Source organism: Mixophyes fleayi, unplaced genomic scaffold (assembly GCF_038048845.1).
Source record: "Mixophyes fleayi isolate aMixFle1 unplaced genomic scaffold, aMixFle1.hap1 Scaffold_29, whole genome shotgun sequence".
Lineage (NCBI taxonomy): Eukaryota > Metazoa > Chordata > Amphibia > Anura > Limnodynastidae > Mixophyes > Mixophyes fleayi.
Genome location: NW_027446953.1, coordinates 5,612,878 through 5,626,310, shown reverse-complemented (window position 1 = coordinate 5,626,310; position 13,433 = coordinate 5,612,878). Strand labels below are relative to the sequence as shown.

At 42.2% G+C, this 13,433-nt stretch overlaps 1 protein-coding gene across 1 annotated transcript; it reads right to left on the bottom strand.

Moving 5' to 3' along the window:
- Positions 1-9,133: 9,133 nt before the first annotated feature.
- On the bottom strand, positions 9,134-10,927 carry LOC142127203 (uncharacterized). The gene is made up of 3 exons (XM_075194330.1): positions 10,765-10,927; positions 10,455-10,538; positions 9,134-9,861 (listed from the first exon to the last, which is right to left on the bottom strand). The coding sequence occupies exons 1-3, from the start codon at positions 10,925-10,927 to the stop codon at positions 9,233-9,235; spliced, it is 876 nt and encodes a 291-aa protein (XP_075050431.1). The 3' UTR covers positions 9,134-9,232.
- Between the last annotated feature and the right edge of the window lie 2,506 nt (positions 10,928-13,433).

Here is a 13,433-nt window from a genome sequence, read left to right as displayed (position 1 = left end):
AGCTGTCAGGAACTAGATTAATGAAACACCAGCTGAATAGCTAAACTGCTGAAGATTTAATCTGTAATAGACATGAATGAAATTGCTGCGACATTTTGCATAAGTTAAGTTTAGCACCAGGACAAGCCGTTCTGGAGAGGGTGCGAAGTTTCGACAATACTACCTTCGGATTTGGCTTTTGTATCACGAAACTGCAGAATCCCATTCTGCAAAGTATTTGTTCATTGGCTTACCAATTAATTTACAATATATGAATAGACCTGGGATAAGAGAAGCCTGATGTGGTTGGGGCAGGATAATACCATACTTGCCAACTTTTCCTAGTTGGATTCAGGGAGATCACAGGGGAGGTGGGTGTGTGGGGGCGGGGCTTGACGAATTGCATCATTTTGGCACTGCCCTCTAAACGATTGTCACAATTTTGGCCAATTACCGCAGGGGGCGAGACTAAGATCACACAATATTTGCATCATTAAGCCCAAACCCCCAACTTATCTATTGCGGGGGCGAGAACCGGGAAGTTGCCCAGAAATGCGGGAGTCTCCTGGACATTCTGGGAGAGTAGGCAACTACGCGTTAAAGAAAAGCAGCTAATGAATCTCTAGAGACTGAAGTGTCTTTTACATTTCTGTCTCCATTACTGAAGTCATGTTGTCTTACCTGTCAGTCTTTGATTAAATCTTGGTCTCCATGAAAATGGCCACCTCCATAGGCATCAATACATGGACATAGGACACAATTTCTGAACTGTGTCATCATGCCACAGATGGCGAAGCCAACCACGTCTTGTACTGGCTCAGCATCAGGGAGAATGCCAGACTCTTCAGGGAGTGAGGGAGATCACCCCTATTTCAGAGAGTCTCCCTGACATTCAGGGAGAGTTGGCAAGTATGGTTTACACTTAAGCCCAATTTCTGTCAGCGAAACGTGCAAAATATTGTAATCAAATAAGGAAACTTTTCCTTCTCTAATATATAACTCACATATGTGAATAGACCCTATAGAACTGTGCAGGGCTTTACTGGCACATAGGTTTCCAATGAGCCCTGAAATATAAACATTACATCATAAATATTATTCTACTTTTAAAGTGGATGAAAACTCGGTGTTCCCTCACAATAATTATCACGACTGGCCGAAGAGAGAAGTTGGAGGTCAGCCGATCCCTCAATGCTCGTATCCAATCCTAGACGCCTAGAAACAGTCCTCTACGGTCCAGTTGCTCGGCCAGTCATAAAAAATGGTGCAATATTGAGCTTTTACTAGAACCAGTGCAAATTTGTGTGGAAGGAGGGAAAAATTGTAACAGGTAATTCCAAAGCCCCAGGAGTGACGTAAGAATGTAAGATAAAGCTTTAGTAAAGTATAACAATGTAACATTAGTGCAGACTATAATGTGATATTTTTAAAAGCAACAATGACTCTAGGTAACAACAACTAAACCGAATGAATCAAAATGGCCGAGTGATTGGAGTCCAAGCGGACTGTGATAAAAAGAAATTGAATTTCCACTTGGATGAGCCTGTGTTGGGGGGTGGAGGATATTGCTAGTTAGCATATTGGAAGGAATAATGTAGGCAGGGATTATACTCTCTTCTATATGTATATTGTTATGTATTTCCTGACATGCGGATACAGGTGTTTTGTTTTCCATTCTGTTGCAGACAAGTGCAATAAAAGTGCAAAAAACAAGATGGTCTTAAACACATGGGGCAAAGAAAAGTGACTGAAACAATCACCTATATATATATTTATATATAAAATATCACCAAGCAGTTACCAGGTTATCCAATAACATAACTAAAAAAAACAAACATAGTGTAATAACTTTTAAGGACCCAAGATAATATAGGTAGGATCTCCTGATAAAAAAAAAGCTTCCTTAGCTGTATTATTGGCAGTCATATTTATCAAAGTCGGTCCAATTTTGTCGATAACTAATATTTTTATCAGCGCTTATGGCAGCGATAAACATATAGTTTTTCTGCAATTTCTCTTCTCCCACGATAACCTTGGTCTTATCTACATGAGGAATATCTCTTCTTGCTTGTTGCGTTATTGTTTAAGCTGAGTGTGCCTGGTGAGCGGTCCGCCTCGGCTCAGTATCACTCCAGCTCAGCTCCCTGTCCCGTGCTGTGATAGGTCACACCGCTATCGGCAGTGCTCCGGTAGGTTTAAAATGATTCATAATCCACCAGTGCAATTAAAAGTGCAGGAAACAAAACACCAAAGGGAGTGAGGTTGACCCTGTAGCCACTGGGAGTAAACCAGAGAAAGAAGCTTAACCCTTTGAAGTACAGATAGCTCATAAATGCCACCTGTGCTTTGACAGTGCATGTACTATAAATCACTGTCCAGCTACTTCCTACACTCCCACCCCCACCTCCCTGCTATTTCCTACACACACTCCCACCCGCTCTCCTCTAAGCTTTGCTCATCTCTGCTTACAAAATAGACTAAATGAAAATACCGGGGTAAACACATTATCCAGACAGAATATATTATATTTCTGAACACATAGGAAATTAGATTCTTATCTGCTGAGAAATAAAATCATGTTTTCATATTAGCTCAGGATGTGTCAATTTAGTTTTTTATGTATAGAGTGATTTATTTAGTCAGTCAGTCAGTCCTTCAGTTAATTAGTTAGTTAGTTAGGTCGTCAATCAGTTATTTAGTTAGTTAGTCAGTTAATTAGTTACTTAGTCAGTCATCTAGTCAGTAACTCAGTCAGACAGATAGCTAGTCAGTCAGTCAGTCAGTTAGTTAATCAGTCATTTAGTCAGTCAGTCAGTTAGTTAGTTAATCAGTCAGTTAGTCAGTCAGTCAGTTAGTTAGCTAGTCAGTCAGTCAGTAAGTTAGTTAATCAGTTAGTCAGTCAGTTAGTTAGTTAGCTAGTCAGTCAGTCAGTTTGTTAATCAGTCAGTCAGTCAGTCAGTTAGCTAGTTAGTTAGCTAGTTAGTCAGTCAGTCAGTTAATCAGTCAATTGGTCAGTCAGTCAGTTAGTCAGTCAGTCACACAGTTAGTTAGTCAGTCATTCAGACAGTTAGTGAGTCAGTCAGTTAGTTAGTGAGTCAGCCAGTCAGTTAGTGAGTCAGTTAGTTAGTCAGTCAGTCAGACAGGCAGTTAGATAGTTAGTTAACCAGTTAGTGAGTCAGTCAGTCAATTAGTGAGTCAGCAAATTTGTTTGTTAAACAGTCAGTTTTTTAGTTAGTGCATCAGTCAGTCAGTCACTTAGTTAGTTAGTTAGTTAGTTAGTTAGTTATTTCAGATATGTGGTTATTGTGAACACTCATTTTCCTCTGAAATTTATTTTATATCTAGGAGACTTCACAGTACTGCGATTGTCAGCCATGGTGTGACAAGGAAAAAGCCCGCCCTGTTTATTTATGGCAAATATCTACTTTCCACAGACTCTATGAATCATATGTAGCACAGCGCACAGAACTGTGAGAGGGAATAATGAGTGACAATAACACTGAGATCTGCTGCAATGTAGACAGGTGGATGAAACATACTGTTAAGGATATTCCCATATGTAGATAGTAAAATATATATTTTGCATAGCTATATACCAAGGGGGTGTGCGCAGAATACCATGTTTTATTTTTAGCTAATTACTTTAATAAGACTGAATTGCATTTGCCGGAGTAGTTGCTAAGCAAAGTCCAGGGACTTTATGGACAGGGTTTTTCTGTAACATGTTGAAAGCAGCCGTGCTCCTAGCAGTGTCCCTGAACATATCTTGTACATAAGTTGCATAATTAAAAAGTGCACAGAACTTGTGCATATTTTCCACAGGACAGACTGAAGTACACGCTCATGCGTAAGTACAATAATAATTCACAGCGCACAAAAAAATGTCAACATAAAATAACAAAACAACTGATAACACTATAATCATCTAAAGAAATATGTTTTTTTAAATAATATTGTTTCTGATTTTTTTTTAGACTATTTGTATAAATCAAGATGATTTACATGTGTTCAGTACATATTTTACAGTATGTCTTACTTGCATGCAGTATCTGATAGCTAGTTACATGCATATGTATAACTTTTAAAGCAAATACTTTGCCGTGTCAGTCATCACTATCAGTCGGCATTTACACCTGACTTGTAGTGGGTGCAAATGATAGAGCTGGAATCAGGACTTATAGAAAACCCAGCGCTTGAATCGGCTGCATCTGTGTCTGAATGACCTTGGCGCGTCCTTACTGTACATGGCCTATGTTATTCCGACACTTCCCTTCCCTGTTCCACGTCTCAAGTCATAGGCAATAATAAGCGTCATTTGCGTTCGCATATGAATCGCCTGCAATTGTTTTTCCTAGGCAGAATGTCCCAATCTGGGCATGCGCAGAGCTGTTTCTTGCTGCACAAACAGATGGACGACCCAACATGAATCAGCCCAATGTCTTTAGAATAAGGGACCTGGTTATTGTTTCTGTGTACTACAATTATCACTGAACATAGCATTCATTTTTTTTTTGCTTTTATTTTTGCTAAATATTTTTATTCTATATTATTGTACTTTAAAAAAAAGCTCCACGCAAGGAGCATCTACATTTATTAAAAATATATTCATTTTAATGGCTTGAAAAGACATACAGATAATGCACGAATAACCTGGGCTAGCTGGAGACTTTTATGCATGAAAACGCTATATTTCTACATAATGTCTGTTTTTTTAATACATGACTCTGATTTTTTTTCCATTCATATTATCTAAATAATAACAAGACAGCTGCAATTATTGTGATTTACTTCTCTGCTGCATTCCAACATTAAAATAAACTTATGCTACGATTGTTTCTAAGCCACACACAGGGCTGTCCTACCTCTTAGCTCACGAGTCAACTTGGCGGCATCCACAGCCATCACATTAGGCTGGCTGCGCTCGGTGCGAGGCGTGGTTTGTTGTGAATCCGTCATCACAAACGCGGATCCTGCCGACTACGCCAAAATGTAAGGTCCCTAACGGAGATGTGCCTCACAGGGCGACTAACTCCTAATACCTCCGAATTTACCACGATCCGCGTGGATGACTGGATCCTACCTCGGTCCCTGATTGGGGTTTCTCCGGACGCCCGCAGGTAACACCTAAGAGGGAAATAACAGTTAAACCGAGCCTACCAAGTAAGGGCTGTCCGAGACTACGGCAAAGAACAAGGACACGGTCAGTCCAAGCTCACTTGCCGCCTCCTCACTTTGTTCTTGCCAAGACGCGGGGAACTACAGGCACTTAAGACCAAGACTAGTCCGAGGACTAATCCCGCCTCAAGTACCTCACACACCTGCCGGTGAGGGCCTAACCGAAAGGAGGAATCGAGCGTGATACTCACCGGGACACTCCCACTTCCGATCCGGTCCCTCTGCGCCTTCCCGACTCCTGCGGATGACAAGAACACACAGCCTCCCTCTACGCTCTCAGTGAGACTAAAATGGCACCCACAAAACTGGACTGACTACAACAGTGACCCGACCCTAACAACGTTCTAATGGTCGGCAACGCAACTAAGTCAAACCACTATGACTAACTAGGTGTGGTGCACTAACGGAACTGCTCACTTACACACTACGGGGAACACCAGCCGGTGTTCACGGACTAAACCGGAGGGCGGTTCCTAACCCCCTCACCCAGGTCGTACCAAGAAGCTGCCTTCTTGCTATGGGGTCACCCACAGACCCTAAGGACCGGTTCTTTAAGCCCGGCTGAGGCTCAGTAGAACAGCACACTAACCCGCGGGCCGACTGCCGCACGGAACAGCCGATCGAACTGAACCGCCCGACTGCCTGTACTCAGGTATCTCACACGTGTCCCTACGTCCGGAACCACAGGTCCACCTGCACGGAACCGGCCTTGAGGACCCTTGATCAGAACCACGGCCGCCCCTGGAACCATACAATCCAGAGAGCATTCTTATGACTGCAATACAGATAAATACCTCACCTGAAATTAAATCAAATAATTGGCTGGAATATTCATATGACTGGATTGTCGCCACTAACATTACTAAGTGACGCTAGTAAATCAGACAATTCGCTTATACAGTCATATGACCGGACGGTTGCCATCAACGTCGTTAGGCGACGTCAGCAAATCAGATTATTGGCTGATGCAGTCACATGACCGGACGGTTGCTATCAATGTCGCTGAGTGACGTCAGCAATTATGGGAGGATTTTCCCATTTATAAAGCCAATTAACACACATCCCGGCTTGCCTCGAAAAAGCCTCTTAGCGAAACGCGCGTCGGCGGACGCTGCGTCTGCTACTCATGATAGATTTAGATTGTGAAAGCATTTAAGATTATCTAGAGAGACAACCAACTACTAAGTAGCTATGAAATGATGCTCATTAGATCAAGTATGCAGCTGCGGTTCGATCTGTACATTCCCCATAAACAAAACAGGCTGCAGGGGACATAGAGACAGAGGTAACTGCACAGACTGCAGGTCACATGACACCCTCCCAGTCACCTGACCAGGCCCATCCTCTCACCTCCAGTGACCGCACTGGCCACGATCAGGCAGCTGGGCTTGGTGAGACGGTCAGTGGCCCCACCGGGTCCAGGAGTCCCCTGCTTCTTCATCTGGGGAAATATCAGGGGAACACGCCGGGTATCGCTGCACGCATGCGCGTTAAAAATGTCATCTTGCTACAGTGTTAATAAAGATTGTTGAAATGAAGAGTTCGGCGTGTGATGTCACGTAAATGACGCTCCAATACGCAGCTGTCACTGACGTCATTTACCTGGTGAACTATAGCACAGCATTACTTGTCCGCCATAATGGCCATATTGTCGTATATCCGATGATAAACTGTCTGCACTACTTCACATATTAATATTAGGATCTAGGATTAACATTACATCATATTCCTGGCGTGGTCCACAGACATATGGGCGGACTGGGGCGTGGTTTAAGCATTACTGGTGTTTCTTTTTAAATTGCAGTTTTAAGGTATCCTGTTTTCTGCACAGTTGTTCTAAATGTTTGCAGAGTAAAGCCCTCTCCCCTGAGATTTCATCCATACTTGTCAACATTTGTTACTTTGCTCTTGGGCAGGAGAATCAATTATTTTCTTTCTCTGAAGCCAATTGAAAGTGTTCTTGGCAGTGTGTTTGGGATCATTGTTTTACTGAAATGTAAGCATCCTGGTAGATGGCAGCAAATTTTTATCAAGAATGTGTTGGTACATTTTTCCATTCATCTCTCCTTCAATTAAATGCAGTATTGTGCAGAAAAACAGCCCACACCATGATGTTTCCACCTCCAAACTTCACTGTTGGTATGGTGTTTTTAGGGTGATGTGCAGTGTCATTGCTCCTCCAAAAATGGTGTGTATTAGGTCATCCAAAGAGTTCAATTTTGCTCTCATCTGACCACACCAGTATATCACAGGCTTGTCCTAATGTTCTGCAGCAAACTTTAAATGAACTTCAACATGTTTTTTCTTCAGCAAAGGAGTCTTGTGTGGTGAGTTTGCATACAGGCCATGGCGGTTAAATGCATTACTTATAGTTTTCTTTGAAACAATTGTACCTGCTAATTCCAGATCTTTCCGAAGCTCTCCACAAGTGGTCCATGGTTCTTGGACAACTCTTCTGATAATTTTTTCACTCCTCTGTCAGAAATCCTGCGAGGTGCACTTGGTTATGGCCAGTTTATAATGGAATGATATAATCAGGAAGTGATTCCTGATTATGGCCCGAACAGTGCTCACTGGAACATTCAGCAGTTTAGAGATGCTTCTGTAACCAATGCCATCAGTATGTTTTGCAACAATAAGGTAGCAAATGTCTTGAGGGCGCTCTTTGCTTTACCCACAATGAGATGTTTCTTGTATGACACCTTCATATTGAGACACCTTTTTATAGGCCATCAGTTTTGGCTGAACCAGCTTGTAGGGTTGCTTTATAATTATTGATAGATTTCAGCTGGTGTCTTGGCTTTCCATGCCTATTACACCTCCCTTTCTTCATGTGTTCAATACTTTTCCCCTGTGTCATTTCACATTTTTACACAAAACTTAAATTATGGACATTTGTGGTTTGATTTCTTTGTATGTGATGATTGCAAAGGTTGTTGCTGACATTTGGGGCTAGATTTACTATCAGGCGTGTTTGTAAAGCCGCCGACTTTCGGCGGGTTTGCCGGCGGTTTAGCCATCGCCGGATTTACTAACGCTAAACCCGCCATCCAAACGGCCAGAAATGATGTTTTCAAACCCGCCTCTGTATAAAGCGCCGTGACGGTTTCAACAATGCTCCACATACAAACAGCCGGATTTACTATTAGGGGGTTTATAAAGGCGCCGGAAAACCGCCATTCAAAAGACCAAAATGAAAGCGCTGCTTGTGAGCGGCGAGATTGTTCAAACAGTGCGCTGTTTGAGGTATTTGGTCAATCTGAACAGAAGGGAAAGGGCCATTTCATGTGCAAAGTTTGTCCCTTTGGGATTGTATATGTTAAAAGGCCAGTGTCTTGTAATGGCAGTGTAATTTGGGTTTCTTTTTCTCTTCTGTTTTCCCACGATGCAATTTTTTTACTAAGTTCAACATTTGTTTAATATTGCAACAAATCCCTTAACAGAGTGTAAAAGCAATTTTAACTGTACTCAATAAAGAATGGGTTTCTGGCTGATGACTCCTCTGCTGCATCCTCACACATCTGCACAGCACAAATTCAGGCACAAACCCACTAGTAGAGGTGTGTTATAGCGTACATTTGTACTTTGGTAAACCAGGTTCAGCTTACTAGAATAATCTGGTGGGGTGGTTATGTATGCACCTGAAAAGGGGTCTGATATTATCCTGGCTGGCTGTTTGATACATAATCTAGCATTACATCAATTTACCCCACCGATTAGTGCAGTACACACTGAAGCAGAAGGGGTCTGTGTCACATCTGGTGATGTGCAGAGCACAGAGGGCGGAAGGCAGATTAGAGTCCGTCTCATTACAAACTACTACACAATAGGAAAAACATTTATTTCTCTAAAATGTGTTTGATGTGAGTGCAATGTTTGTGACAGTCAGAGGGCAATGTGTAAATGATTTGAGTGCCTAGTTTTTTAAAACATCACTATACTCTTGTTTAATTAGCAGAAAATAAACACTGACACCATAGAAATTTAACTGCATTTATTGCAGTACAACACAATAAATAATAAAGGATAATGCTTATACAAAGTAAAAAAAGCATGAGGCAATAGTCATGTGTTAGCGCTAGCGACGCCTTTTTGCTTGCATATCGCTATGTCTTGCCCCACTCTCTCCTCTGCCTCGCCCACCCCTGGTGCGAGCACCTCTCCTTGGAGGAGTACTCTGTGCCGATCTGCTTGGCGTACTAGCGGTACTTGTGGTGGCCGAGGAAAAGGGTGCAGGCAAGCGGGCAATGAGTTCTTGCTGCAGTTGGCCTGCCAGCCGGGTCAGGTTCGCATTCCCCTCGCGAACGGAGGAATTTAATGCCTCCACAGCCCCAGTCATTTGGGCCATCTGCAGATTGGATTGCTCCCAGGCATTAGCCAGACGATTGATTGCAGCAGGAATTTGGCTATTTGTGCGGTGTATCCGCCTCAACTGGGCCGCAATTTGGGAAATGTTGCGAGTTTGGCTCTCCATGAAGACTGATTGCTGCTGCTGGAAAGCACCAATAGACAGCGCCATTTCACGGGCTGGGTCCATACTCTGAGGTGCCGGCTGCTGGTGTGCTGGGGCTTCAGCAGGGCCAGGTGCAACATCCTGGAAACCAGACACAGGGGCATCCACTGTTTCCAGGGTGATTATGGTTTGCTCATCTGGCTCAGGGGACATTTGGAGGGACTCCACCTGAGGTGCCTGGTATGAAGAGGGCCCTGTGTATGAAAATGACGGTAAGTATATAGGATATAATATGTTTGTATATTGCATTCTGAACACTTGATAGGAAAGAATAATCTTTACAAACTACAGATTGTTTCACAATTTTTGCATTAATGATTTATTGTCCTATGCTACCTGCTTAAGGATGCACATATTATCCTTTTAATACCCAGTATCATATGAACTATGTATGGTTGAGGGGGCTAAAAAAGCATAGTATTTTTAACCTACAAATATTGTGATTTATTACGCAATATCTGGCTAGACCGTGCCTTGGGGTACACAAATCCTATTTCAGTCCTCCCTCTGTGTAGTACATGCTGGGTATTTTGACTTAACTGCGTGTGTAAAAAAGTGAAGACGTTGCCTATAGCAACCAATCAGATTTGAGCTCTCTTTTTGTAGAATGCAATAAATAAAGTAAAGGTATATTCAGATTGGTTGCTCTAGCCAACATCTCAGTTTAGTAAATGTAGCCCTAAGGTCGCATAGCACACCATATTTTAACAAAAAAAACATTGCCAGCAACATTTCCACAGAAAAACAATTAACTCCATTATTTAGCACAAAAACATAAATCACACACCTGCTTGCTCTTCTGTGGCCGAATCTCTGACTGAAGGTGGAGGTGTAGCTGTAGGAATGGGACTCAACTGTGGTCCAGGTGAATCTGGATGTATTAGAAAAAGCATACAATGTATTTGCAGCAAAAAGCCTTTTACAAATAATAAATCTTTGGAAGACATGTGTTTGCACATTAAAAAACAGTTATAAACAAAATTATTGCCCTTTAAATACTGATTGAGTAAAAAAAACACTTTTATATGGAAAAAAGACACTTTTACAATAAAAAAACATTTTCAATATTGTTAGCTTAAAAAGGACAAATCACTCACCAACTCCTTGGGCAAACGAGGGCGAATCTGTGTCTTGCACATTAATTCCCTCCACTATTTCACGGGGCATTATCTGCCGCAGCTCCTCCTCATAGCTGGTATATTCAACGCGAAGAGGGAGGCCACCACCCGTGCGTCTTGTGGACCTCCTTTCCTGGGCCATTTTTTCCTTCAACCTCCTCTTAATGTCCGAAAATCTCTTGCGGCAGTGCGCCACTGTCCTCTTTAGTGGGCCCACCGCGTTAACAGCGTCGCACACTCTCCCCCACAATTGGTGGCGCCGCCTTAGCGGAGTCCGGGCTGCCAGGTTCCCCAAGATCACCTCGTAGCAGGGAATGATATTGTGCACCAACACACAATTCTCATCATGTGAGAAGCGCACATTCCTCCCTGTCTTGGTCTTCCTGCTCTGTCCTGTCTCCTCAACCTCTCCCTCTCCCTCCTCTGACCCCTCAACCTCCATCTCCCTCTCCTCAGCCTCTGCTCCCCTCCTCTCTCTGGACATAATGACAAAGAAATGTCAAACACACAAAACACAGAAAGACTTACAAACACAAAGGACAAACTACACTAAGTACAGACACACTCTCCACACAATCACACACAAGTAACACAGACAAAGGACAAGTCAAATACAAAAAAGACAATACCGAAAATAAATGAGAAAATAAATGTACAAAACAGGAAAAAACCACAGGACTACTCACACTTCTCTCAGATACACAAAGCCACCAAACTCCAACTCACAAAAACTCTCAGCAAACAACTCTCCTCCAAACTCCTCTCACAAAACTCCTCAAACCCCTATCAAAGAAAAAGTGTCAGGCCAGTGGTTTATATAGGGCTTGTGATGTCAAATCTCCTGACTTTGAAAATAGCCAATAGTAACAGGCCATGAGGCAGGTGTAATTTTCAAAAAAACCGCCTTTACACGAAAGCGCCGTCATTTAAAGCAAAAGCGCCATGTTCTATTCAAAGCCGCTGGCGCCTTTGAGCATTACATCCCGCCGTGACATCGCCGGCGGCTTCAAAATGAAGATCAAATGCGTCCATTAGTAAATCCGGCTGTTTCATATGCAAACACGCCGGAAAACCGCGGCGATGCATGGCGGCTTCAAAACGCCATGCATCACGCCTGATAGTAAATCTAGCCCTTGGTGTAAATTTAATTACAATAGCCACATTAAATATATATTTACTGAGAAAAATGTTGATGTGTTCAATACTTATTTCACCTCCTGTATGATGTGGCTCGCCTACATCTAAGTGTAAATCTGCAGTGCAAATGTATTTCTGTACTTTTCTCCTCTCAAATGGGAGCTTATCAGTGTGCAGCAAACTGTCTGCATTTAGTGTGTGCAAGGTGTAGTTGAGACTGTTTAAGCGCATACTTGTCTACTCTTCATGAATTTATGGGAGGTTTTCGAATTGTGGGGAATCCTAGAAGAGTAGGCATTCTCATGGGTTTTGGTGGAGGCAAAGCTTTATTAAAGTAATTCTATCGTTTTAAAATAAGCATTGCCCAATCAATTGTATGTGTGTCCAAAGCACAAAGTGATTTATTTTTAACAGATGTAAATAGTCAACAATTCAATACATTATTATATCATGATAAAGTACAGTACAGTACAGCCAATACCAAAAGATAAGTACATACCAAATGCAATCGCTTGCGCACGCTGCGCACCCACCGGACCCGATGGACAATATTCTGTATAGAATATTGTGTCAGAGTTGACTGAGGCCCCAGTGAGATGCAGCTAATATATATACAGTCAGTGTTTCATTGTGAACAATAGAGATGACGTAGATTGTTTCTATAGGTCCAGACGTTGGGTGGGTCCAGGCCAGACAGGTAATAGGTTGATTCAATCTAAGGAATCCAAAGGTGGGGGTCTTCTCTCCAGGGGGTCTGCTCCTTTTCATAGCCAGTATCATACAAAGGTTTTACTCTCTAATATCAATAACTAAAGTATGCAATGTGCGATCTCTTCACCGACTGCACCGGACAGCTGCTGATGATTAGGGCTTCAATATGATATCAGGCATGACACCTTTCCTATTACCTAAACCTTTAATAACACTACAATGTACATATAATCAACATATACATATATATATATATATATATATATATATATATACTAATAATAAACCGAATACTATCTGCTCCTGAATTGCAGTGTAACAGAACCAATATGAAATTATATAAATAACTAACTGTTGTAATGCGAGTGTGTGCGTGCGTATTTTACCGTGTGAACGCACCACGTCACGTAACACATGGCGTACGCTTCGCAATACGCACGGCAAACCAATCTATCTGCTCCTGAATTACAGTGTAACAGAACCAATATGAAATTATATAAATAACTAACTGTTGTAATGCGAGTGTGTGCGTGCGTATTTTACCGTGCGAACGCACCACGTCACGTAACACGTGGCGTACGCTTCGCAATACGCACGGCAAACCAATATTAAACCAATATACTTTCGTTCATCCAATTATACGACTTCAACAGTCCACCCTTTGATAGTACAATAAACTATCACCTTAAAGATGTTATAAGCAGGATCTCAGTACCACGTTTCATTGTTATGTAATACAAATCCCCCTTGGTGTATGTCCACACTGTTTGTAGATCTAAACAAGTTATCATAAGAGAGAG

What these genes read in the sequence shown, in the direction of transcription:
- LOC142127203 (XM_075194330.1), bottom strand. Translation starts at nt 10,927, where the DNA reads ATGGCCCAGGAAAGGAGGTCCACAAGACGCACGGGTGGTGGCCTCCCT. An exon ending in CTCGTTTGCCCAAGGAGTTG is followed by an intron (nt 10,539 to 10,764) that starts GTGAGTGATTTG and finishes TAATACATCCAG; the next exon opens with ATTCACCTGGACCACAGTTG. An exon ending in GGCCACAGAAGAGCAAGCAG is followed by an intron (nt 9,862 to 10,454) that starts GTGTGTGATTTA and finishes TTTCATACACAG; the next exon opens with GGCCCTCTTCATACCAGGCA.